The following is a 24,849-nucleotide window of genomic DNA, read 5'->3' as shown; positions in this document are numbered from 1 at the left end:
CTTTTCTTTTTGATCAGTCTGGCCAGGGGTTTATCAATCTTGTTAATTCTTTCAAAGAACCAGCTCCTAGTTTCGTGGAACCATTCTACTGTTCTTTTGGTTTCTAGTTCATTGATTTCTGCTCTGATCTTTATTATTTCTCTTCTCCTGCTGGGTTTAGGCTTTATTTGCTGCTCTTTCTCCAGCTCCTTTAGGTGTAGGGTTAGATTGTGTATTTGAGACCTTTCTTGTTTCTTGAGAAAGGCTTGTATGGCTATATACTTTCCTCTCAGGACTGCCTTTGCTGTATCCCAAAGATTTTGGACAGTTGTGTTTTCATTTTCATTGGTTTCCATGAATTTTTTAAATTCTTCTTTAATTTCCTGGTTGACCCATTCATTCTTTAGTAGGATGCTCTTTAGCCTCCATGTATTTGAGTTCTTTCCAACTTTCCTCTTGTGATTGAGTTCTAGTTTCAAAGAATTGTGGTCTGAAAATATGCAGGGAATGATCCCAATCTTTTGGTACCGGTTGAGACCTGATTTGTGACCTAGGATGTGATCAATTCTGGAGAATGTTCCATGGGCACTAGAGAAGAATGTGTATTCCGTTGCTTTGGGATGGAATGTTCTGAATATGTCTGTGAAGTCCATTTGGTCCAGTGTGTCATTTAAAGACTTTATTTCCTTGTTGATCTTTTGCTTAGATGATCTGTCCATTTCAGTCAGGGGGGTGTTAAAGTCCCCCACTATTATTGTATTGTTGTCAATGTGTTTCTTTGCTTTTGTTATTAATTGCCTTATGTAATTGGCTGCTCCCATGTTCGGGGCATAGATATTTACAATTGTTAGATCTTCTTGTTGGATAGACCCTTTAAGTAGGCTATAGTGTCCTTCCTCATCTCTTATTACAGTCTTTGTTTTAAAATCTAGTTTGTCTGATATAAGGATTGCTACCCCAGCTTTCTTTTGGTGTCCATTAGCATGGTAAATGGTTTTCCACCCCCTCACTTTCAATCTGGGGGTGTCTTTGGGTCTAAAATGAGTCTCTTGCAGACAGCATATGGATGGGTCTTGTTTTTTAATCCAATCTGATAGCCTGTGTCTTTTGATTGGGGCATTGAGCCCATTTACATTCAGGGTAACTATTGAAAGGTATGAATTTAGTGCCATTGTATTGCCTGTAAGGTGACTGTTACTGTATGTTGTCTGTGTTCCTTTCTGATCTTTGCTGCTTTTAGGCTCTCTCTTTGCTTAGAGGACCCCTTTCAATATTTCTTGGAGGGCTGGTTTCGTGTTTGCAAATTCCTTTAGTTTCTGTTTGTCCTCGAAGCTTTTTATCTCTCCTTCTATTTTCAATGAGAACCTAGCTGGATATAATATTCTTCGCTGCATATTTTTCTCGTTTAGTGCTCTGAAGATATCTTGCCAGTCCTTTCTGGCTTGCCAGGTCTCTGTGGATAGGTCTGTTGCCAATCTAATATTTTTACCATTGTAGGTTACATATCTCTTCTCCCGAGCTGCTTTCAGGATTTTCTCTTTGTCTCTGAGACTCGTAAGTTTTACTATTAGATGTCGGGGTGTTGACCTATTTTTATTGATTTTGAGAGGGGTTCTCTGTGCCTCCTGGATTTTGATGCCTGTTTCCTTCCTCACATTAGGGAAGTTCTCTGCTATTATTTGCTCCAATATACCTTCTGCCCCTCTCTCTCTTTCTTCTTCTTCTGGGATCCCAATTATTCTAATGTTGTTTCGTCTTATCGAATCACTTATCTCTCAAATTCTGTCCTCGTGATCCTGTAGTTGTTTCTCCCTCTTTTTCTCAGCCTCTTTATTTTCCATCATTTGGTCTTCTATATCACTGATTCTCTCTTCTGTCTCATTTATCCTAGCAGTTAGTGCCCCATTTTTGACTGCACCTCATCAATAGCCTTTTTGATTTCGACTTGGTTAGATTTTAGTTCTTTTATTTCTCCAGAAAGCGTTTCTCTAATAACTTCCACGCTTTTTTCAAGCCCAGCTAGTATCTTTAAAGTCATGATTCTGAACTCTAGCTCCGACATCGTACTAATGTCCGTATTGAGTAGGTCCCTGGCTGATGGTACTACCTCTTGTTCTTTTTGCTGAGGTGATTTTTTTCATCTTGTCATTTTGTCCAGAGGAGAATAGATGAATGAGAGAACAAAATGCTAACAGGTTTACAATGTCCCCAGCAAATATACTGTATACAAATCAGAAAAGACCTGAAACCAGGGGAAAAGAAAGGGAAAGAAAGCAAAAAGAAAGAGAAAAAAAAAAAAAGAAAAGAAAGAAAAAAAAGATAAAAACAAAAACAGAACAATACAAAAAAAGCAGAATGTGATCAAATATGATCAGGCTAGTGCATAGATCAGTGCCACACACTAGATTTTGGGCGTATTTTGGTCTGTTAGAAAAAAGTGCCTCCTAAAATTTTAAAGGAAGAAAGACATATATGTACAAAATAAGGGTTGATACAATGAAGGGATAGAAGATGACTGTAAAGATGAAAATTATAAAAGATTTTATAAAAGGACTTGATAAGAAGTTGTTTGAAAAAAGAAAGAAGATTTAAAAAAAAAAAAGAAAAAAGGGAGAGAATGTGATCAGGCAGGAGACTAGAACAGAACCATACACTAGTGATTTAGGGTATATTTTTATCTGTTAGAAGAAACTGTATCTCAAAATTTTAAAGAGAGAACAACTTATATATATATATATGCCAAAAATAAGGGTAACTACTATGAAGGGATAAAATATGACTCTAAAAATGAAAAATAAAAAATGTTTTTTTTTTAAAAAAAAAGATTGATAAGATGTTGGTTGAAAAAGGGAAAAAGAAAAAGAAATAAAAAACAGTTAACAAAAATTAACTTTGATGAACTAATGAATCATGGTTAAAAAAAGCCATGAATTCTATGTGCAGTATTCCCCTAGCGCTGGAGTTCTCCCGTTCTCCTTGATCGGTAAACTTGGTCTTGGCTTGCTGGCTGTTCCTGCTGATCTTCTGGGGGAGGGGCCTGTTGCTGTGGTTTCCAAATGTCTTTGCTGGAGGCTGAATTGCCCCGCCCTTGTCGGTCCGGGCTAAGCAAGCTGCTCGGGTTTGATCTCAGGAGCTTTTGTTCCCTGCAAGCTCTCCGTACAGCCTTGGAGGACCAGGGCAAAAATGGTGGCCTCCCAATCTCCGCCTGGAGGAGCTGAGAACTCGGGGCCCCGCTCCTCAGTGCGCCCCCAGAGAAAAGCAGTCACTCCCTTGTCCCTGGTCTCCGGCCGCTCTCCGTGCTCACCCGGCCTGTGACCGAGCGTTTATATCTCTGGCACCTGACCCCGTGTGGAGTCTCCAAACCCAGCAGATCCCTGCGGTGTGTTCCCGCGCCACTCCTCCCCGGGGAAGAAGGGGAGTCTCCCCGGATTTGCCGCTTGTTGGGTCCCTGCTGCAGGAGCAGTGGCCCGACTGGGCCGCGGATCACAGTTTATGGCAACCCTGAGCTGAGAGCCCGCGCCTCGGCTCCGTCTCTGCAGCCGGCTTCCCCGCTCTGATACCTGGGAGCTCTGCTGCACTCAGGCTCCCCTGGTCTTTCTGTGACCCCAAGGGTCCTGAGACCCCACTGTCCCGCGAGGATTCCACCCCCTGCTTAACCACTGGAGCGACGTCCCTCAGCGGAGCCGACTTCTAAAAGGTCCGATTTTGTGCTCCGGGGCTCTATCACTTGCCAGAAGCGGCCGGCGGAGGCCCCTCCCCCGCCATCTATCCTCCCGAATATCGACTCGGATTCACTTCTCCGCACGTCCTACCTTCCAGTAAGTGGTCGCTTCTCTGTTCAGATAGTTGTTGCTACTCTCCTCTTTGATCTCCTGTTGAGTTCGTAGGTGTTCAGAATGGTTTGATCCCTATTCAGCTGAATTCCTGAGACCAGACGAAATCTAGGTCTCCTACTCCTCCTCCATCTTGCTCCGCCCCTACATCATTAGTTTTTTTTTGTTTTGTTTTGTTTTGTTTTTATTTTTTATTGTTATGTTAATCACCATATATTACATAATTTGTTTTGGTGTAGTGTTCCATGATTCATTGCTTGTTCATATCACCCAGTGCTCCATGCAGAACGTGCCCTCCTCAATACCCATCACCAGGCTAACCCATTCCCCCACCCCCCTCCCCTCTAGAACCCTCAGTTTGTTTCTCAGAGTCCATAGTCTCTCATGGTTTGTCTCCCCCTCCGATTTCCCCCCTTCAAATTACTTTTTTAAAGTCATTGCTAAAAGTCAAAAAGGAAGCAAAGGAAGCTGCCCATTAGACCCACCTCAAAGAGGTTAGTTATAACTCCCTCTTTTAATAGAATACCAGATTATAGGAAATAATCTTATTCTACCTCTAAAAATTAGGAAACCAGATTGGCTCAGTCACATGGAAAAAAAATTTTCATGTCTCCATGAGACAAGTAAGAGGTGAAAACCAACATGACAATCTATTAATATTGTGTATCAGTGTTTTGAGCAGAGATTAAGAGGTTAGTAGAAACCACTTTCTAAGTATTTTGATGTCCAGAAATTGTTGCAGTGCATATTTTAAAATAATGTAAATGGATTTAGTCTGAAGAACTAGAGTCCCCTAACATGGCACATGCAATAATGGGTCAGTTCCAGGTAACAATATTCTTTTATCTCCAGACAAATTGAACCATGGTTGTTTTTTTTTGTTTGTTTGTTTGTTTAAAGATTTTATTTATTTGACAGAGAGAGAGAGACAACGAGAGAGGAAACACAAGCAGGGGGAGTGGGAGAAGCAGGCTTCCCTCGGAGCAGGGAGCCCAATGCAGGGCTCGATCCCAGGACCCTGGGATCATGACCTGAGCCAAAGGCAGACGCTTAACGACTGAGCCACCCAGGCGCCCAAGAACCATGGATGTTTTTCTAAGCCAATGTAATATATGTATAAATAATGTCGTACAAAAGATCATCTTCAGTAAGACAACCTGGATAGAAGGAGAGAGCAGTCCTTTTGCTCTGAGGATAAAATGTTCTGTTCAAGTTTAGGGTCTAAAATGGATTCCAAAACTGTGATCTGAGGCTTAGACTAGAGAGGGAAAGTGATTAGACATAAACTATTTATTATATATAAAATGCATATGTATGTGTAAATGGATTGAAAGATGTATAGACTTTACACAAAGAGACCAATGGAAAATTGATTAAACCCATTTTATTTCTTTGTGTTTTTTCAATCATTTATATACAATTAAAATCAAGCCAAAACACCAGCTATATTTTATCTTAAAGCATCACAGGATTTATGCCAAAGCTCTCATATTTTTTTAAAAGTAATTCAAGTTTACTAGAAGTTGTCATTTTTTAAAAACCATATATCTAAGTCATATAATCACATTTAAGTTAATTAGAGAAAATATATTTCAACTTCAGGGTACTGTAATAGTTTATTCTAGCCTTGATAGACCTTTATAAATTATAACATCCAGGAGAAAAATGCTGAGAATGTAATATTTGTTTAGACTTCACAGAGTAAAAATTGTTCTTCAGTCACATACAAAATCTTTGCATTTTCTCAATCAGTCCACAAACTAACTGAAACATAGGCATTATTATTCAACTATATACAGAAGCTAAGATTCCAAAGATATTAAATAACTTGTCCAAGGGTATTCATGAGAGAACATGGAAGTTACATGGATCACAATTGATCACAATTCTGACTCCAAAATGTTTGCTCTTTCCACTTCATCATATATGTATTTCTGACAAAAAGTATGAGGATCATAAAATATAACTTTAAAAATGCCCATGGCAATATTTTAAGTGGTCTGGATAATCTTTATTTTTAAACTCCATTAAGTTTTTCAGTAAAGGTGTCACTCAATTGTTCAAATGCTAAGACCACGTTGTCATCTTCATTTTCACATAGTTCACGCAAGGAAACACTGTTAATGGAAATAAACACACACACACACAGAGCACACATTTTAGTGAGAGTCAGCATTATAAGAAGGACTTTCCCCAGGCAAGAAGAATTAAGTAAATCCCACTAAATGATGAAATGATGAAATGTTAGCAAAATATGAAGTATACTGATAAGAAATATATTTATCTTAAAAAAAGTGTATAAAAAAACAAAACAAAATAAAGATAACAAAAAAATTCCCATGCAGCTCCTCTTCATGTCAATTACCAAGAGGATTTTAAAGGCCACCAAATTCCATGTAACTTTATCCCTTCTCCCTTCAACAGCAGCAACACAAAGTCCCTTCCTTCTTGCCACACATCTCTTTGGAGGCTATTTTGTGGGTTTTTTTTTTTTTTTTTGGCTATTGTGTCCAGTATATACTGAAATCCACAAGCAAGTACCTCTATGAAGAGCAAAATATTACTTCCTTTACCTAGATATGTGAGAAATTTTTAAAAAAACAGGGTGTAATAAACAGAATAGTGGCCTTTATTTGTGTTCTAATCCCCAGAAATCTAGGACTATGTTAGTTTATATAGCAAAGAGAATTAAGGTTGCAGATGGAATTGAAGTTGCTGATTAGCTGACTTTGTGATAGAAAAATTATCCTGGAATATCTGGGTGGACCCAATATAGTCTCAAAGACTTTTATGAGAGAGGAGGCAGGAGAGAGTTCATCGCAGAGTAATGCAGTGTAAGACTCCCCCACCATTGCTGGCCTTAAAGATGAAAGGGAACCATAATCAAAATAATGCCAGCAACATCTAGAAGCTGGACAAGAGAATAAAGCAGATTGTCCTAAAGTCTCCAGAAAGAAATGAGCTTTGCCAACATCTTGATTTTAACCCAGTTAGACCCGTTTTGGACTTCAGGCTTCCAGAACTGTAAGATAATAAATTTGTGTTGGTTTAAACCAGTAAGTTTGTGGTAATTTGTTACAGCAGCAACAAGAAATGAATATGCAAGTGAAAAGAAAGGACAGAGGAAATTCAAGAATGAACAGTGCAGCTGGGTTGATAAAGTACTGACCATGATCAAGATCTGACATTTTATCAGCCTTTTGTAATTCCTTATCTACTTTGGTTGCCCTAGAGTTCCAGAATTTTTCCTAGTGTCTTCATTGACCTACCACAAAGAATGACCAGATCCGTACCTGTAACACTGAATATACTCCTAGTCATAGACCTATAATTATGACACTGACCCTTTCCTCTTGAATTATTTCCCACAGATATTATGTGACATGTATAAATTCTAACTCACTATTTTTGGTTCTTAGTCCTCCTCAAACTTCATCCTCCCTTCTAATGTATCATTAACTAAAACAGAAACCTCATTATCATCACCAACCACATGAACTTTATTGACAATTTCTCTGAATTCTATCCCGTAACTATTTCTTTAACCGCTCTTTTCCATCATTACTTCTATTTCAGACTCACACTCACTCTCACCTGCATGGCTCTTATAGCCTTTGAGTCTCTGTCACATATATAAACCATGCACATGTCTGTCACACATGTAAACCACAGACCCATATCATACTCATGCCTATACACTGTCTACACGTTATTCAGAATACTAAGCCCAACCTCCATAATATGAGAATTAAGCCTCCTTCCAATACATATCCAAATTGCTGTAAAGCTGCTTTAAGCAACTCAGTACCTTCCCCCATCCCTATCACAACTCCCATATTTCCAATGCCACTAGAGTGAGATTGAAGTCTACCCCTGACATATCAGACCCTTTCTCATTTCTCTACTTGGAAAACACTATTTCCTCTGCCCCAACCCTTAAGATCCTTTAAGATTTAGTGAAAAAATTACTTCATTTGAAAATCCTTCCCTAGTGCTCACTTCGGCAGCACATATACTGAAAATCCTTCTCTGAATCCAAGGTTGCCCCATTATCTGTCATCCTAGCACTTATTGCCTTTGTAATAGCTACAAGTCAGTTTCCTCACACTACACTGTAAGATTATGTTTAAAGCAATGACAGATTTACTGATTCTCTATATCTCAAATGCTTAGAAGTATGTCTCAAACCAATAATATTTCAATACTTTTCAGATCAATGAATAATATTTCTAGGACCAGATTTTGAGACAGCTCCAAAGTCTCTGGGGTTTTCTGGTATACTCTTGAATAACTATGAGCCACTCAAGAAATACACTAAAGATACTCGAGAAACTATCTAGAGCAGTTCCCTCTGTCCTAGCATCCCCATAGTTTCATTCTCTATATAAAACATCCAAACAGGTCTGATTAATCTCAAATCAAAAAATTAAAAATCAATGACCTGATTAGCAAGAAATTCATGAAGAGATTCATGGCAATTGTATGCATGTATGTGAAGATATATAATTTTTAAAGTAAGTGTTAGAAAAAGGAAAACCCATAAAGTATTGAAGGGCATATGCAGACTGGAATTTAACCAGGCAACACTAGATGTGCCTAAGGATGGACCATGTAATAAAGCCTTAGGATGGGTTTATCTATATAAAGTTTAGAGTTGTTTGGGTCCCCACTGAACTCTGCTAAAGATGAAAACAGGAAGCCAGTATGAGAGACCAGAGTCAGATAAACCCTGGAAAAAAACATTATATAAAGCAAGAGAGTCCAGAATATGTAAGCTGATATAAACCTGATGGAGCCCTAAGGGGCCTTCTGAAGTATCACGTATCTGACAAACACTGGTTGTGAAAACTGAGAATATGAGGATTTAGGAATTCTTGAGGCTTTGGAATATTATCCTGTTATTATGCAGTGCCTGAGGCTGAGGCTCTGGTCTGAATAAAACCTTATGTCAAATGGGCTTTGGGATTAATTCTATTATAGAACCAGTGCAACAGGGTGCTGGAGAGAAGCTCTGCAAAGTGTTTGAGGAGTTGAAATATGTGACACCTAAGAAGCTCAATGGCATTTTTAAGTATCAGGTCAACATTTTTCAAATTACCATTAAATTTTTGGAAAATCTGAAATCAATGTTTAAAATATATAACATACCTGAGAGATTTAATGGTGAGTGCGAAATCTTTCAACAAGTCATAAGCAGCTCCTTCATTCATCCTAAACAAAATATCATTTTGAAAATTAATAGTATAAAAATAGTAAATTACTTCATACTGAAATGCTGGACTTGCCAATAATAAATTACTTTTGTCTGTCAAGACATATTTACTAAAACCTTTCACCACAAATCCTAGATGATGATTCAATCAAGAGGAATAATTATGAATTCAAAAGTCAGTTATCACAACCACACATAATCAACACACACAGGAGACTGACCATCTCAGGAGAAAAACAAAATAGGAAAGTTAAGCTCAGGAGAGTGAATGGGAGCTGGAGAATCAAAAGGGAAGAATCAAATGGATTATTTACTAATGTCACAACTTAATTCACAATAATGAGTCATATTTTAAAAAATGATCAGGAATACATCCAAGAGGGAAAATGATGGTGGAGTAGAAAGACCCTAGACTTGCTTCATCCCATGAACACAACTGGATAACTATCAAAACATCCTAAATACCCCAAAAATCAACCTGAAGACTGACAGAACAAACTCCACAACTGAAGGTAGAAAAGAAATTACATTGAAGAAGGTAGGAAGTGTAGAGATGTGGTTTGGGAGAGAACTGGATCATGCCCATCGCAGTGGGGTGGCAGCCATGGAGGTGGAGCAGGGCAAGAGACAGACTAGCACACAGTGGAGCATAAAGGGAAGATGATTCTCCATAGCAACTGGCTTGGAAAATCAGAGGGGCTGAATATCATGAGTTCTTGCAACCAATGAGGCTTAAAGCCTAGAATTTTAAAGGTCAGTGGGCTTGGCTCAGATATAGCCCAGGGGTATTGGGGCTGCTTTTGGAGAAAAGGCAGGGCAAACAACCCCCGGATGTATAGTGTGGAAACAGCAATTGAAGAGTGCCTGTGGCATATAGTGGGCGGGTTATTTGCTCTTCTCAGAGCATGTCCCAGAGAGGCAGTGTTCACAAGAGACCCCTCTGTGAAAAAAGAAACTGACCAGCACCACTTCCCTCCTCCACCCCTTGGAATAAGCACAGGGCTACCTGTAGGAACCAGTAGCATGCCAACACTCGCTACCTAACTTGCTTATGCCAAGCTCTGTACCTGCCATGCTCTGGTGGATCCACCCTTCCAAGTCATGCTTGCCTCAGTGCCAGCACTGTGGGCTCCTTTCCCCAGAAGACCAGCCCAAACCCCTGCCTACACTGCATCTCCCAACACAGAAGTTCTACATAAGGCCATTACCCTCAAAAACAGGAGAAGTAGCTGACTTTCCTAACACATGGTAGCTGACACAGAGACAGACGAAATGAGAAGACAGAGGAATTTGTCCCAAATGAAATAACAGGATAGGGCCATGGCCAGAGATCTAAGTGAAACAGAGAATTTAAAGTAATGATCATAAAGATAGTCACTGGACTTAAGAATGGAAGACATGAGTGAGAACCTTAACACAGAGATAAGGAATAACATACCAGAACTAAGGGCTCAATAAATGAAATGACAAACACGCTTGATGGAATGAACAGCAGGATGGAAAAGCAGAGGAACAAATTAATGACCTAGAAAAACACAGTAACAGAAAGTAGTCAAGCTGAACAAAAGAGAAAAAGGAATTATGCAAAATAAGAAGAGATTTAGGGAACTCAGCAACTCTATCAAATGTAATAACATTTACATTATAGAGGCACCTCAGTGGGTCAGTCGGTTAAGTGTCTGCCTTCAGCTCAGGTCATGATCTCAGGGTCCTGGGATGGAGCCCCACATCAGACTCCCTGCTCAGTGGGGAGTCTGCTTCTCCCTCTCCACCTAACCCTCCACTTGTGCACATTCTCTATCTCTCAAATAAATAAGATCTTTTTTAAAAATTTCACATTATAAAAGTCCCAGAAGAAGAGAAATAAAAGGGGACAGAAAGTTTATTTGAAGAATAATAGCTGAAAACTTCCCTAACAGGGGAAGGAAAAAGATATCCAGATCCAGGAGGCACAGAGAATTCCCAAAAAATCAACAAAAGCAGATCCACACCAAGACATAATTAAAATGGCAAAATATAGTAATAAAGAAAAAAATTAAAAGCAGCAAGACAAAATAAGGCAGTTACATACAAGGGAAACTCCATAAAGCTAACATGGGCTTTTTCAGCAGAAACTCTCCAAGCAAGAGAAAGTGGCATGACATATTCAAAGTGCTGGATTGGAAAAATCTGCAGCCAATAATACTCTATCCAGCAAGTTTATCATTCAGAATAGAAGAAGAGATAAAGAGTTTCCCAGACAAACAAAAATTAAAGCAGTTCATGACCAACACACCAGCCCTCCAAGAAATATTAAAGGGGACTCTTTCAGTGGAAATGAAAGACCAAAAGTGATAGTATGAAGGTGGGAAACACAAAAGCAGTAAAAATGAATCTTTCTGTAAAATACCAGCCAAGGAACTCACAAAATAAAAGTATGTAAAATAAGACATCATATATCTAAAACATGGGGAGGAGAGGAGTAAAGAATGGGTTCAGACCTAAATGACCATCAACTTAATATAGACTGCTCTATGTAGAAGATGTAACCTAATGGTAACCACAAATCAAAAACCACTAATAAATATGCAAAGAATAAAGAGAAAGAAATCCAAATATATCACTAAAGAAAACCAGCAAACCATGAAAGAAAGACAAGAAAGGATCAGAGAAAATCTTCAGAAACAACTACAAAATAAGTAATAAAATAGCAATAAATGCATATCCATCAATAATTACATTGTATGTAAATGGACTAAACACTTGAATCAAAGCACATGGGGTGAAAGAATGGATTAAAAAAAAAAAGACTCATCTATATGCTGCTTATAAGAGCATTTTAGCCCTGAAGACACCTACAGATTGAAAGTGAGGGGATGGAGAAACATTTATCATGCAAATGGTTGTCAAAAGAAAGCCAAACTAGCAATACTTATAACGGACAAACTAAACTTTAAAGCAAAGACTGTCACAAGAGACAGAGAAGGGCACTATGTAATCATAAAGAGGATAATCCAACAAGAAGATATATAACAGTTGTAAATATTTATATACCCAACATGGGAGCACCTAAATACACAAAACAGTTAATAACAAACATAAAGGAACTAACTGATAATAACACAATAATAGTAGGGGACTTTAACATCCCACTTACATCAATGGACAGATCATCTAAACAGAAAATCAACAAGGAAACAGTGGCTTTGAATGACACACTGGACCAAATGAACTTAACAGATATATTCAGAACATTCCAACTTAAAACAGCAGAATACACATTCTTTTCAAGCGCAGATGGAACACTCTCCAGAATAGATCACAGTTTTGTTAGGCCACAAAACAAGCCTCAAAAATTCAAAAAGATCAAAATCATACCATACATCTTTTCTAACCACAACCCTAAGAAACTAGAAGTCAATCACAAGAAAAAATCTGGAAGAACCACAAATACATGAAAGTTAAATAACATGGTACAACACAATGAATGGGTCAACCAGGAAATCAAAGAATAAATAAAAAAGATACATGGAAACAAATGAAAATGAAAACACAATGGTCCAAAACCTTTGGGATGCAGCAAAAGTGGTTCTAAAAGGGACGTTTATAGCAATACAGTCCCACCTCAATAAGTAAGACAACTGTCAAATAAAAAACCTAACCTTACACCCAAAAAAGTTAGAAAAAGAACAAACAAAACCTAAAACCAGCAGAAGGAAGGCAATAATGAAGATTAGAGCAGAAATAAATGATACAGAAACTAAAACAAACAAACAACAGAATAGATTAATGTAACGAGAAGGTGGCTCTTTGAAAAAATCAATAAAACTGATAAACCTCTAATCATAAATGAGAGGGAGAAATAACTATCAGCACCAACAGAAATACAAACAATTATAAGAGAATATTATGAAAAACTATATGCCAACAAATTAAACCTGAAAGAAATGATTAAATTCCTAGAAACATAAAACCTACCAAAACTAAAACAGGAAGAAATAGAAAATTTGAACAGACTGAATACCAGTAAAGAAATTGAATTAGTAATCAAAAAACTCCCAACAAAAGTCCAAGACCAGATGGCTTCACAGGTAAATTGTACCAAACATTTACAAAAGAGTTAATTCCTATTCTTCTCAAACTATTCCAAAACATAGAAGAGGAAGGAAAAGTTCCAAATTCATTCTGAGGCAAGCATTACCCTGATACCAAAACCAGATAAAGACACCACAAAAAAAGAGAACTACAGGCCAATATCTCTGATGAACATAGATGCAAGTATCTTCAACAAAATATTAGCAAGCCACATTCAACAATGCATTAAAAAAAATCATTTACCATAATCAAGTGGGATTTATTCCTGAGTTGCAAGGGTGATTCAATATTCACAAAGCAACCAACACGATACATCACATAAATAAAAGAAAGGGTAAGAACCATATGATCATTTTAATAAATGCAGAAAAAGGCATTTGATAAAGTACAACACCCATTCATGATAAAAACCCTCAACAAAGCAGGTTTAAAGGGAACAAACTTCAACATAATAAAGGCCATACATAAAAAACCCACAGCTAACATCATCCTCAGTGGTGACAGAGAGCTTTCCCCTAAGGTCAGGAAAAGATAAGGATGTCCATTCTCACCACTCTTTTTCAACATAGTACTGGAAGTCCTAGCCTTAGCAATCAGACAACAAAAACAAATAAAAGGCATCTAAATTGGTAAGGAAGAAGTAAAACTCACTATTTACAGATGATATGATACTATATATAGAAAACCAGAAAGACTCCACTAAAAATCTGCTAGAACTGATAAATGAATTCAGTATAGTCACAGGATACAAAATCAATGTACAGAAATCTGTTGCATTTCTATACACCAATAATGAAGCAGCAGAAAGAGAAATTAAGGAATCAATCCCATTTACAATTGCACCAAAAACAAAAGATACCTAGGAATAAACCTAACCAAAGAGGTGAAAGACCTGTAACCTGAAAACTATAAAATGCTGATGAAAGAAATGAACGATGACACAAAGAAACAGAAAGACATTCCATGCTCATGGATTAGTAGAACAAATATTGTTAAAATGTTTATACTACACAAAGCAATCTACAGATTCAGTGCAATCCCTATCAAAATACCACCAGCATTTTTCACAGAACTACAACAATCCGAAAATTTGTATGGAACCCCAAGAGACCCTGAATAGCGAAAGCAACCTTGAAAAAGAAAAGCAAAGCTGGAGGCATCGCAATTCCAGACTTCAAGTTATATTACAAAGCTATAATGATCAAGACAGTATGGTACTGACATAAAATAAATACATAGATCAATAGAACAGAACAGAAAACCCAGCAATAAACCCACAATTATATGATCAATTAATCTTTGACAAAGCAGGAAAGAATATCCAATAGAAAAAAGATAGTCTCTTCAACAAATGATGTTGGCAAAACTGGACAGCAACATGCAGAAGAATGAAACTGGAAAGGGCACCTGGGTGACTGGGTCAGGTAAGTGTCTGCCTCTGCCTTTGGCTCCGGCCATTATCCCAGAGTCCTGAGATTGAGCCCCACATCAGGTTCCCTGCTCAGTGGGGAGTCTGCTTCTCCCTCTTCCTTTGCCCTTCCCCCTCTTCTCTCTCTCTCTCTCACGCTCCCTCTCTCAAAATAAATAAATAAAATCTTAAAAAAAAAGAGTGAAACTGGAAAACTTTCTTACACCATATATAAAAGTAAATTAAAAATGGATTAAAGACCTAAATGTGAGACCTGAAACCATAAAAATGCTAGAAGAGAACACAGCAATGATTTCTTTGACATTGAATATAGCAACTTTTTTGTAGATAGGTCCCCTGAGGCAAGGGAAACAAAAGCAAACATAAACTATTAGGACTAGAAATAAGTAGCTTCAGGGGCACTTGGCTGGCTCAGTTGGTAGAATGTAGGACTCTTAATCTCAGGGTTGTGAGTTCAAGCCTCATGTTGGGCATGGAGCCTACTTAAAAAAAAAAAGTAGGGGTGCCTGGGTGGCTCCATCGTTAAGCATCTGCCTTCGGCTCAGGTCATGATCCCAGGGTCCTGGGATACAGCCCTGCAACAGGATCCCTGCTCAGCGGGAAGCCTGCTTCTCCCTCTCCAACACCCCCTGCTTTTGTTCCCTCTCTCACTGTGTCTCTCTCTGTCAAATAAATAAATAAAATCTTTAAAAAAAAAAGGTAGCTTCTGCAGTGAAGGAAACAATCAACAAAACTAAAAGACAACCTAGGGAATAGAAGAAGGTATTTGCAAATGACATACCTGATAAAGGATTATATCCACAATATATAAAGAATTTATAAAACTCAACATCCAAATACAGATAATCCAATTAAAAAATGGCAGAAGACCCAAATGGACATTTCTTCGAGGAGGACATACAGATGGCCCACAGACACATGAGGAGGTGCTCATCATTATTTGCCATCGGGGAAATGCAAATCAAAACTACAATGAGATATGACCTCACACCTGTCAGAATGGCTAAAAAAAAAACAACCACAAGAACCAATAGGTGTTGGGGAGGACATGGATAAAGGGTAACCCTCTTGCAGTGCTGGTGGAGTGCAGACTGGACCGGCCACTATGAAAAACTGTACGGAGTTTCCTCAAAAAGTTAAAATTAAAACTGCCCTACTATCCATCAATCACATTACTGGGTATTTATCCAAAGAATACAAAAACACTAATTCAAAGGGATACATGCACCCTTATGTTATAGCAGCATTATTTACAAAAGCCAAGATATGGAAGCAGCCCATTATCAAGTGTCCATCAATTGACAGATGGAATATTATTCAGCCATTAAAAAGAATGAAATCTTGCCATTTGCAATGAAATGGATGGAGCAGGACAGTATGATGCTAAGTGAAATAAGTCAGCCAGAGAAAGACAAATACTAAAGGATTTCACTCATCTGTGTAATTTAAGAACAAAACAAATAAGCAAAGAGAAAGAGAGAGAGAGGTGAACCAAGAAATGGACTCTTACCTATAGAGAACAAGCAGATGGTGACCAGAGGGGAGGTGGGTGGGGGATGGGTGAAATAGGTGATGGGGATGAAGGAGCACACTTGTCATAATGAACACAAGGTGATTAAAATTAAAACTTTTTAAAAAGAATAAAATACATTTGCATGAGTGAGCTATGAAATACAAAAAAAAAAAAAAATCAACATTTCTCTAGTGTCCCAAGTTTTAAATCCTTTAATTCAATAAAAATTGTTCAAAATTTTATGTAAATTGTCTACTGAATTACTGATTAGTGTGACAGAATGCCCCTCCCACATCTATGTGCTCAGTGCCTGGGCCAATTTCTCTATTCTCAGGTAAATCCAAGAGGGTTTACCCTTCCTTACTGTTTTTGAAAATGATTTCCCTGCCAAAGATCTAAAACAATTGTCTTATGCTCAGTCCTCAGATGTGTGAGTTATATACCTTTTTATATACTTCTCTCAGATAATGGTGGGTATGGCATTGTTATTGTTTTTCAGTTTTAAAATATCTTATAATGAATAGCTAGTATGGTAATAAAAACATATCTGTGAGTGTACATAAATATATCTGTAGGGTACACCTTTAGGTCAAGTGAGTCAGCCTAAGTCCCAAGATTTTGCCGGTAAACCACAAACAAAAATAACACAAAGTTTGTTATTCTCTCTCACCATTAATCTGCAGGAAAAAATTCCAGTATATTTAGCATGATTCACCTACACTTAAAATTGTAAAAAGCTGTGGGGCACCTGGGTGGTTCAGTCGTTGGGCGTCTGCCTTCAGCTTAGGTCATGATCCCAGGATGCTGGGATCGAGTCCCGCATCGGGCTCTCTGCTCATGGGGGACCTGCTTCTCCCTCTCCCACTCCCCCTGCTTGTGTTCCTGCTCTCGCTATCTCTCTGTCAAATAAATAAATAAAATCTTTAAAAAATTGTAAAAAGCTTTGCCTTAGAATTCATTAGGTTCATCCCTTAGATATAGATGTATAGGTAGATACAGAAATAGGACTAGAGGTAGAGGTAGAAATGAAAGAGAAAGATGGAGACACAGACATGAACACAGACATGGACACAGAAAGGTAGAAGTAGGAAGATTAGAGGGGGCCAGATAGGTGAAGATGGATAAAACATACCTGTTGTCCTGGACTAGTCCTGTCAAGGAACCATGTTTATAGAAATCAAGTGCATAAGCATTAAGCGGCATTCTTCTTCCTTGGTTATCAAATATCTGTGACCACAGCACAGGAGCCTGAGTGTGATTGATACCAACTGTGCGTAGAAGGACCTGAAGAAATACAACTCTTTTTGTTATTTATGTGTAAAGAAAGTTTATGGTTTCTTACATTGTGCTTTGTAGTTCCTTTATTCAACTTTTTTGAAGCACACTCTTCGTGATGAAGGAAGAGGGTGTCTTTCATACACACTGGGTTGGTGCTGTCCTAAGCAAGTCTGGAGAATGACTTGGTACCACCTATGAACATTTTTGCCTCTTAGCATACTCTTGGCAATTTCAACAGTCCAGCCATGAGAATAATAACAAGAGTCACTAGGAAAGAAAAGCTAATTTTAATTATTTTTCATTATCCTAATTGGTACAGGAGATACCTTGTAAACAGAGTATCAGAGAGCTTAGGCCTTGTATATCTCAAGAGAAGAGTTCAACTGAGCAACTCTAACAACTGCAAGAACCCAATCACCAGAATAAAAAGGGAAGGGAGAGAGATATAGGGGGAAAGAGAAGGAAAGTAAGAATACGAAGTTAACAAGTCAATAGGTTTTGATGTCTGCTCATTTTATGAAAACTATATGGGATCAATAGGAACTACTCTAATACACTAATTGGTACAACTACCTTCTCAAATGATTTGATAGTAGTGTGGAAAGCTCTTTTATTACTATAAGTTCTTGGAATATTCTTATTCCATTATGATCCAGAAAACTGTTTTGACCTCAAAAATCCAGAAGGTTTACATTCAAGGAAAACTGTTGCATATGTGCACTAGACATTTGTAGCAGCCCTGTTTGTAACAGTAAAGACTAAAAACAAACACAAACAGTTTAAGAGGAAACTAGATCAATGGCTTGTTTTATATCCACATTCTGAAATATTATGAAGTAGTAAAAATAAAATAGAGCTTCATGTGACAACATGAATGAATCTTGGGAGCAGAGGGTTGAGTGCAAAAAACAAAACAAAACAAAAGCAAAAAACAACATCCAGGAGACTACAGTAAGTATTCCTTTCCCTTTTTAAAAATCAAAAGCAGCAAATATAAGAAGTGACTTTGGAATATGATGTTTTTTAAAGGTGAATTAAAAACACAAAATTCAGGGTAATTGATATCCTGGGGAAAGAGGAGAGACAAGGGAATAAAATAGAGGAGGGTCCTGAGTCCATGGGTGTTCATTTCAGCTTTATGCTTTATAGCTTATCTGTATGTTATTTAAAGATAATATGAATGCTTATTTAGCATTACATTAAAATGTAACAATAAAAGCAAAATAAGTTTTGAGAGGTTATAACTTACACTAGTAAAGTAAAATTGTATAAAGTGATTTGGGTAAGACAAAGGGCATATTGCCATCAAGGCATACTTTAGAAATATTCGTCAGTGCAGGATGCTTCAAAATAAATGAAATAGAACCAGCCTCTTCTCTCTAGCACACCAGCAGGAACAATGAAAAGCCTGTATTAGGTCATGCCCTGTACCTAAAGATTTCTTCTAATTGATGGTGACTGTAGGGCAATAAGATGCAGACATTATATCCTATTATATCAGTGTCCCTCAAAAACCCCATGGAAAATTTTGCATGTGGAAAGGAAACAAAAGTTAATGGTACCTACTAACCATAAGTTGAATTAATTGTAAAATAGAGAAAAAGGGAAATTATAATAATTAATATGTCTTGTCTTCAATGTGATTACCTACAAACTTCTTACATAAGTAATTAACTGCAATTATAGAAATAAAATACAGGAAAAAAGCTTCATAAAATTATTGATCTTATAAGCTAACGTTCAGTCCTCTATTATTTCTATGCCAGAATTCCACATTCTTCCACATTCTGTAAGACACCACTCACATGAGGGTAAGGAACTAGACTTAGAGAGCTTTGCGTAAGACCTGGAGCAGTGGTCTATAAGTAATTTTTAAGCCATGTACATTATCAGTAAAAAAAAAAATTCCTTTCTCATCTCTTCTTTCATGAATGCTTTTGTCTCATTTTATAAAACAAAAAGCTTCCTCAAACTTGGGGTTTGAAAATGTACAGAGTAGCAACAAAGAGCCATATTGCTTTCCTATTAAGAAAGTGGATGACTTTAAAGACTACGTAAAAAATAATTTTTTTTCTTTTAAATTAGGTTGTTTCCAATTACTTGAATTCAACAAAATTAAAGTGTATCTAATTAAGTTGCTAATTAAGAGAACATTAAAAATATATTTGTGATAATACTCTGGTAGGTGATTTGGGGCAAACAGCTCAGAAGGAATTAGAAGAATTGTGTATCACTGTTAGAAACGTTGTTCCATTCTGAGCTACTTATCTATTTGAATAAAGTTTCTCAACATTCAAATTAAAATTTGAAGCTGGAACTCTGTCTCATTCTAAAAATAAGTAAATATTCATTCTTAGTTATATGGACTAATTTAAAAAGTAGCTTCATCCATCCCATTAATGTATACATTTCTAATATAATATTAATTTTATTTTAGTCATTACTTCTCAAAATTTGTATTATATTTAAGGTTTTGTAATTAACAGGAAATAACCTGTTGCATACTATTGAAATTGCATACTATTTAAATTGAAATTGCATACTATCTAATAAGCTAAGAAATGTGATAAATAGGGTGGCTTCATGTTTAAAAATATATTACATTGAGGTCAAATTATGTGGGGGAGTGTATAATCTAAATGCAAGAGAAAAGAACAGTGCCAAATTTTAAAATCATTGGAAATTTTATTCTTGACTGTTTTAACTTCATAATTATGGGTATTCAAATGCTTCAGTATTCATATTCCATTTTATACATTAAAAATGATATGATGGCTTTAACATATCAACATTTATCTGAAGCTGCAAATTATATCATCAGAAATTATTTGAATTTGTGATAAAAATGTATGTGCCCATTTAAAATGCATAAGGGTCTAATATTTAGTTTTTCAAAACTCTTTTAGGTGATACTGGACTATTTTGTGTAATAGAGGACTGTCTGATTTTGGACTAGAATAGAGTTGAAACTCTAGCGTCAAACCATAATATCAAATATAACAAAACTTATTCTCTTTCTCAAACTTTGTGTTAAAATCTAAATTAAATTTCTATAAGTTTATTACAACATTCAGTGAATTGTCCAGCATATTCCCAATGTGTCTAGGTCTTTGTACTCCATTTTGGACATCAGTGATCCAGAACATATATGGGATTTACAGCATTTATAGCAATACCGGGAAAGCCTGAAGATATGTGCTCTTTCCATAGCAAACTTACATCAACCTACAAAGATGGAAGAAAAGTGGTGGTACTTGGGAATTCTTTGGAGCAGAATGGAGCAGGGTCCCTCAGGGCAACACTGAAAAACTGAAACCATACTGGCCTCAAGAGTACCATTTCCTGGATATTTCTGTTCATACACCTGGAATTTTTTTTTCAATTTGAGAAATTTGAAATCCTTTCTAAACAGCCTAGAAGCATAAATCCAATTCTTTCTTAAAGATCTTTTATTTATAAACCCCATTTCCACTTACATCGTTCGGAGTATTTGGTAGAAGCAAATCACCATCAGAGTTTCCAGAGAGACAAACAAATGGAGAAATAGCTGCTCTTCCTTCTTTGCAGTTCATCAAATGAGAAACCAGTTCAGAGCCCTCACATTCTTTTCCTGTGAAATCTGTCCATAATAGGTTGGGATAGATTATTTAAAAATCAGCCAAATTGTTCTGCTTTATGCACAGACTCTAGACAATGCTACAAATGGAGTCTTTCAAATTTCCAGGACCTATATCAGACCAGATGAGATACATCAGATAAAGTGCATAGCATGAGACACCTTGGTGGCTCGGTGGGTTAAGCGTCTGCCTTCGGCTCAGGTCATGATCTCAGGGTCCTGGGATCGAGTCCTGCATCGGGCTCCCTGCTCAGCGGGAAGCCTGCTTCTCCCTCTGCCTGTAGCTCCCCCTGCTTGCACTCTCTCTCTCTCTCTCTGACAAATAAATAAATAAAATCTTTAAAAAAAAAAGTGAGTAACACATCTTGGCACAGAATACATTCAATAAATGTTAGCTATTAATATTATCCATATTATAAAATTTTGTATTATGTTTTAGTTCCTTGATCAACAGGTAATAAAAGACTACATCTAAATTGCATGCTCTTTTAACAGAATTATTGTTATTACCTTGGTGCTTTTTCCCACTGACTTCAGATCTGGCCTCACAATCCTTCCAGACAGGGTATTCCAAGAGGTCACTATCAGTAGTTTTGGAAATGGCATACAAGAAGAAATATTTTTTTCCATTCCTACTTTTTTTTAAAGATTTTATTTATTTGAGAGAGAAAGAGAGAGAGCACAAGCAGGGGGAGGGGCAGAGGGAGAAGCAGGCTTCCCGCGGAGCAGGGAGCCCAAACTGGGGCGCCATCCCTGGACTCCGGGATCATGACCTGAGCCAAAGGCAGACACTTAACCGACTGAGCCACCCAGGTGCCCCCTCCATTCCTACTCTTAAAAAGCACCAGATTGTGCATTCAAAGGTGGCTCTAATTTGTAATGAAGGCACTCTTATTTTGCCTCCTCTGGGATGTTCACAATGCTCCACTGTTACTGTTTGCTTTTGTTCATGCTGCTTCCCACTTTAATAGGGCCCAAGAGGTAAGAGGCTCTGCTTCCTTAACGTTTTCCAGTTGAGGATGTTGGGGTAAAATGAAATTAGGAAATTACTACCCATGGCTCAACCCTTTCCTTCTACCCCCGTCAGCTTTTCCTGTTTACTTTTCCCTAGAAGATTTCTTTCCAATACCTTATGAAAAATAAGAGCAAAGTTAATGTGTTTACTATGTGCTAGGTACTGTTTTAAGATATTCACATATATTAACTGAATTATTTAAAGCTCACCCAAACTAGGTTTGTAATGCTATTCTCTTTTTTATACCTCTTTTGAGAAAATTGAGGCATGAATAAGGAATATTGCCCAAGATCTCACTTCTAAGAATAGCAGAACCAGAGTTTGGGCCCAGGTAATCTTCCAAGAGTCTATACATATTTCCTCTCAAGGAAATGAGTGATAGAATGGTCTCTCATTTATCTTCAATTCATAAATGTCCTTCCTGCCCTTGCCAGGCTTGCCCCAAAAGCAACCTTTAATCAAGATGGTTTATAAATGACTCTATTTAGTTTTATTCTCCATTGTCCTTTTGACTTCTAAAAACCAAGAGTTTCTTCTTTGAAAGCAGAAGGAATTCCCCTTTTTTAAGGCAGACTGATCTTTCCCAGGCTCTACTCTTCCTCTGGGAAAAATATTCCTAGAAAGATTATTTTTTCTTTAAATCGTTCCACAGTGGAGTTAAGATATACTTACTTATTTTTGACAATGGGAGTTGATATTCCTGTTTCATATCAGCCAATTTGGCAACATTTAGTAGGAAGGAGGCAAAGTCCTTTGTAACGTCCATGTTATACTCATGTAAAGCATCATTAAAATCCTCAGGGAGATCGTCAAGGAACACCTAAATCATCAGAGAGATCACTAAGAACTCCGGAAAGCCAAATATTTTTTTTAGAGACATCTATATGCCTTCTTTGAAAACTGAAACTTTGGAAGAATGGCAAAGAACACTGCACTATAATTCTGTAGTTACCTATTTATTCAATAATGTAATTGTTTCATTCTTTCATCCGTGAAATTGAAGTAAAGTTCATTTTTTGTTTCTATGTGCATTTATAAAAACTAGTATCTTCACTCTTAAAAATTTGCTTTCACTTTACTTAACCAACACCATCTTTTTTCTTTTTTTAATGTTTTTATTTAAATTCCAGTATAGTTAACATCCTGTGTAATATTAGTGTCAAGTGTACAGTATAGTGATTCAACAGTTCCATACAACACCGAGTGCTCATCATAAGTGCACTTTTTCCTTTTTTGTGGGAAAGTTTTTAAAATAACTGACCACAATTCTTTAATAGATACCAGACACAGGACTTTTTATATCTTCCTTGGTTAGTTTGGAAGGTTGCATCTTCTAAGAATTTTCCCATTTTGTCAAAATAACCAAGTGTATTGGCATAAATCATTCATAATATCCTCTTTTGTTCTTTTCAATGTCCAAAGTAAGATCTGTAGTAATGTCCCATTTTATTTCCTGATATTTGTAAAATGTACCTTAAGTTAGATTTTCTTTTTTTTTTTTTTTTAAGATTTTTATTTATTTCTTTGACAGAGAGAGAGAGACGGTGAGAGAGGGAACACAAGCAGGGGGAGTGGGAGAGGGAGAAGCAAGCTTCCCGCAGAGCAGGGAGCCTGATGCAGGGCTCGATCCCAGGACCCTGGCATCATGACCTGGGCCGAAGGTAGACAATTAACGACTGAGCCGCCCAGGTGCCCCTTATGTTAGATTTTTTATTTGTTTTGTTTTCCTAGCTTCTTAAGCTGAAAAGTTAAATCATTGATTTTTTTTCAGCCTTTATTCTCTTCTAAGATATGATTATAAGGCTATAAATTTTGCTCTAATCATTGTATGAATTACATCTTGTATTTGTATATTTATTATTGTTTAATTAAAATATTTTATAATTCCATTTTATTTTCATCCTATATGTATTTTTCCTAATTTTTCAATTTTCTTTTTTAAGAATTCTATTTATATTCAAAAGGTATTTTATCACAGTAAGCACTACAAGTACAAATTTTTTTTTTTTTAAATCAGTGTTACAAGGCATACAACAACTAATCAGGGCTCTGTCTTACCACCCATGCCCTTAGTCCCAGAACCATGTTAAACTCTTTTGCTATTTCTTCTGGTGACCTATATGTACTTAGAAATGAATCTATCTAATTTTCAGGCAAGTATTTCTGGTAAGTATTTACCTGGCATATCTCTTTTTCTATCATTTTACTTTCAACCTTTCTGGGACCTTATGGCTAAGATGTGATTTGTACAAACAGCATATAATTGTGGGTTTTTTTTAATATCTAAAAATGTTAGTATTTTACCTGAAGTATTTAGTACATATATATTCAATGCAGTTACTTATACAGTTGAGTTTATATATACTATTTTAGTATTCAGTTTCTAACCGGACCATATATTATATATTATTTTCTATGTTCTTGTCTTTTATCAGTTTTTCTTCTATTAACACTTATTTGTGCACTATTTTGCTAGTCTTTAGCCCAGAGATTACAAAATACATCTTTAATTTTTACAGTGTAAAAATTTTTAATAGTGTAAGAACCTTAAAATATTCAAATATATTTACCCTTCCCAACATTGCATTATGACTGTCATGCATTTTAGTTATGTATATATACTATAGATTTCATAATACACTCTAATTATTTTTAGATATAGTAGATATTTATTTATATCTACCCACACATTATCCTTTCTAGTATACTTCATGCCCTGTTACATTTTCAAGTCTCCCAAGTTTAGATATTTTTGTCTGCCTACAGTATATGATATTTCCTTTAGCACATACACAAGAAACTGTCAGAACAATATCAGCAAAGTTGGAGGATACAAAATCAACATAAAAAAATAGTTGTGTTTCTATACATCAAATAAATATCTGAAAAGAAAATTAAGA

At 36.7% G+C, this 24,849-nt stretch overlaps 1 protein-coding gene across 5 annotated transcripts in view; it reads right to left on the bottom strand.

Annotated features, from left to right (window-relative positions):
• Positions 1-5,801: 5,801 nt before the first annotated feature.
• Positions 5,802-24,849, bottom strand: part of LOC114210073 (putative ATP-dependent RNA helicase DDX60) — a 108,438-nt gene continuing 89,390 nt past the window's right edge. For 4 of the 5 annotated variants that reach the window (XM_028104302.2, XM_028104306.2, XM_028104304.2 and 1 more), the window contains 5 exons: positions 22,622-22,769; positions 20,795-20,937; positions 17,173-17,324; positions 8,961-9,023; positions 5,802-5,929 (listed from right to left, as the gene is read on the bottom strand). In XM_028104302.2, the coding sequence (XP_027960103.2) occupies positions 5,830-5,929; positions 8,961-9,023; positions 17,173-17,324; positions 20,795-20,937; positions 22,622-22,769 (606 nt within the window). In that variant the 3' untranslated portion in view covers positions 5,802-5,829. Of the gene's footprint in view, positions 5,930-8,960; positions 9,024-17,172; positions 17,325-20,794; positions 20,938-22,621; positions 22,770-24,849 lie in introns of those variants that run through there. The other variant, XM_088021012.1, reaches the window with a different exon arrangement.

The sequence above is a fragment of the Eumetopias jubatus genome, unplaced genomic scaffold (assembly GCF_037043125.1).
Source record: "Eumetopias jubatus isolate StellerSeaLion01/CBP00866 unplaced genomic scaffold, mEumJub1_p1.0 scaffold_2, whole genome shotgun sequence".
Lineage (NCBI taxonomy): Eukaryota > Metazoa > Chordata > Mammalia > Carnivora > Otariidae > Eumetopias > Eumetopias jubatus.
Note: the sequence above shows the minus strand (reverse complement) of the source record. Positions and strands in the feature narration are given on the sequence as shown.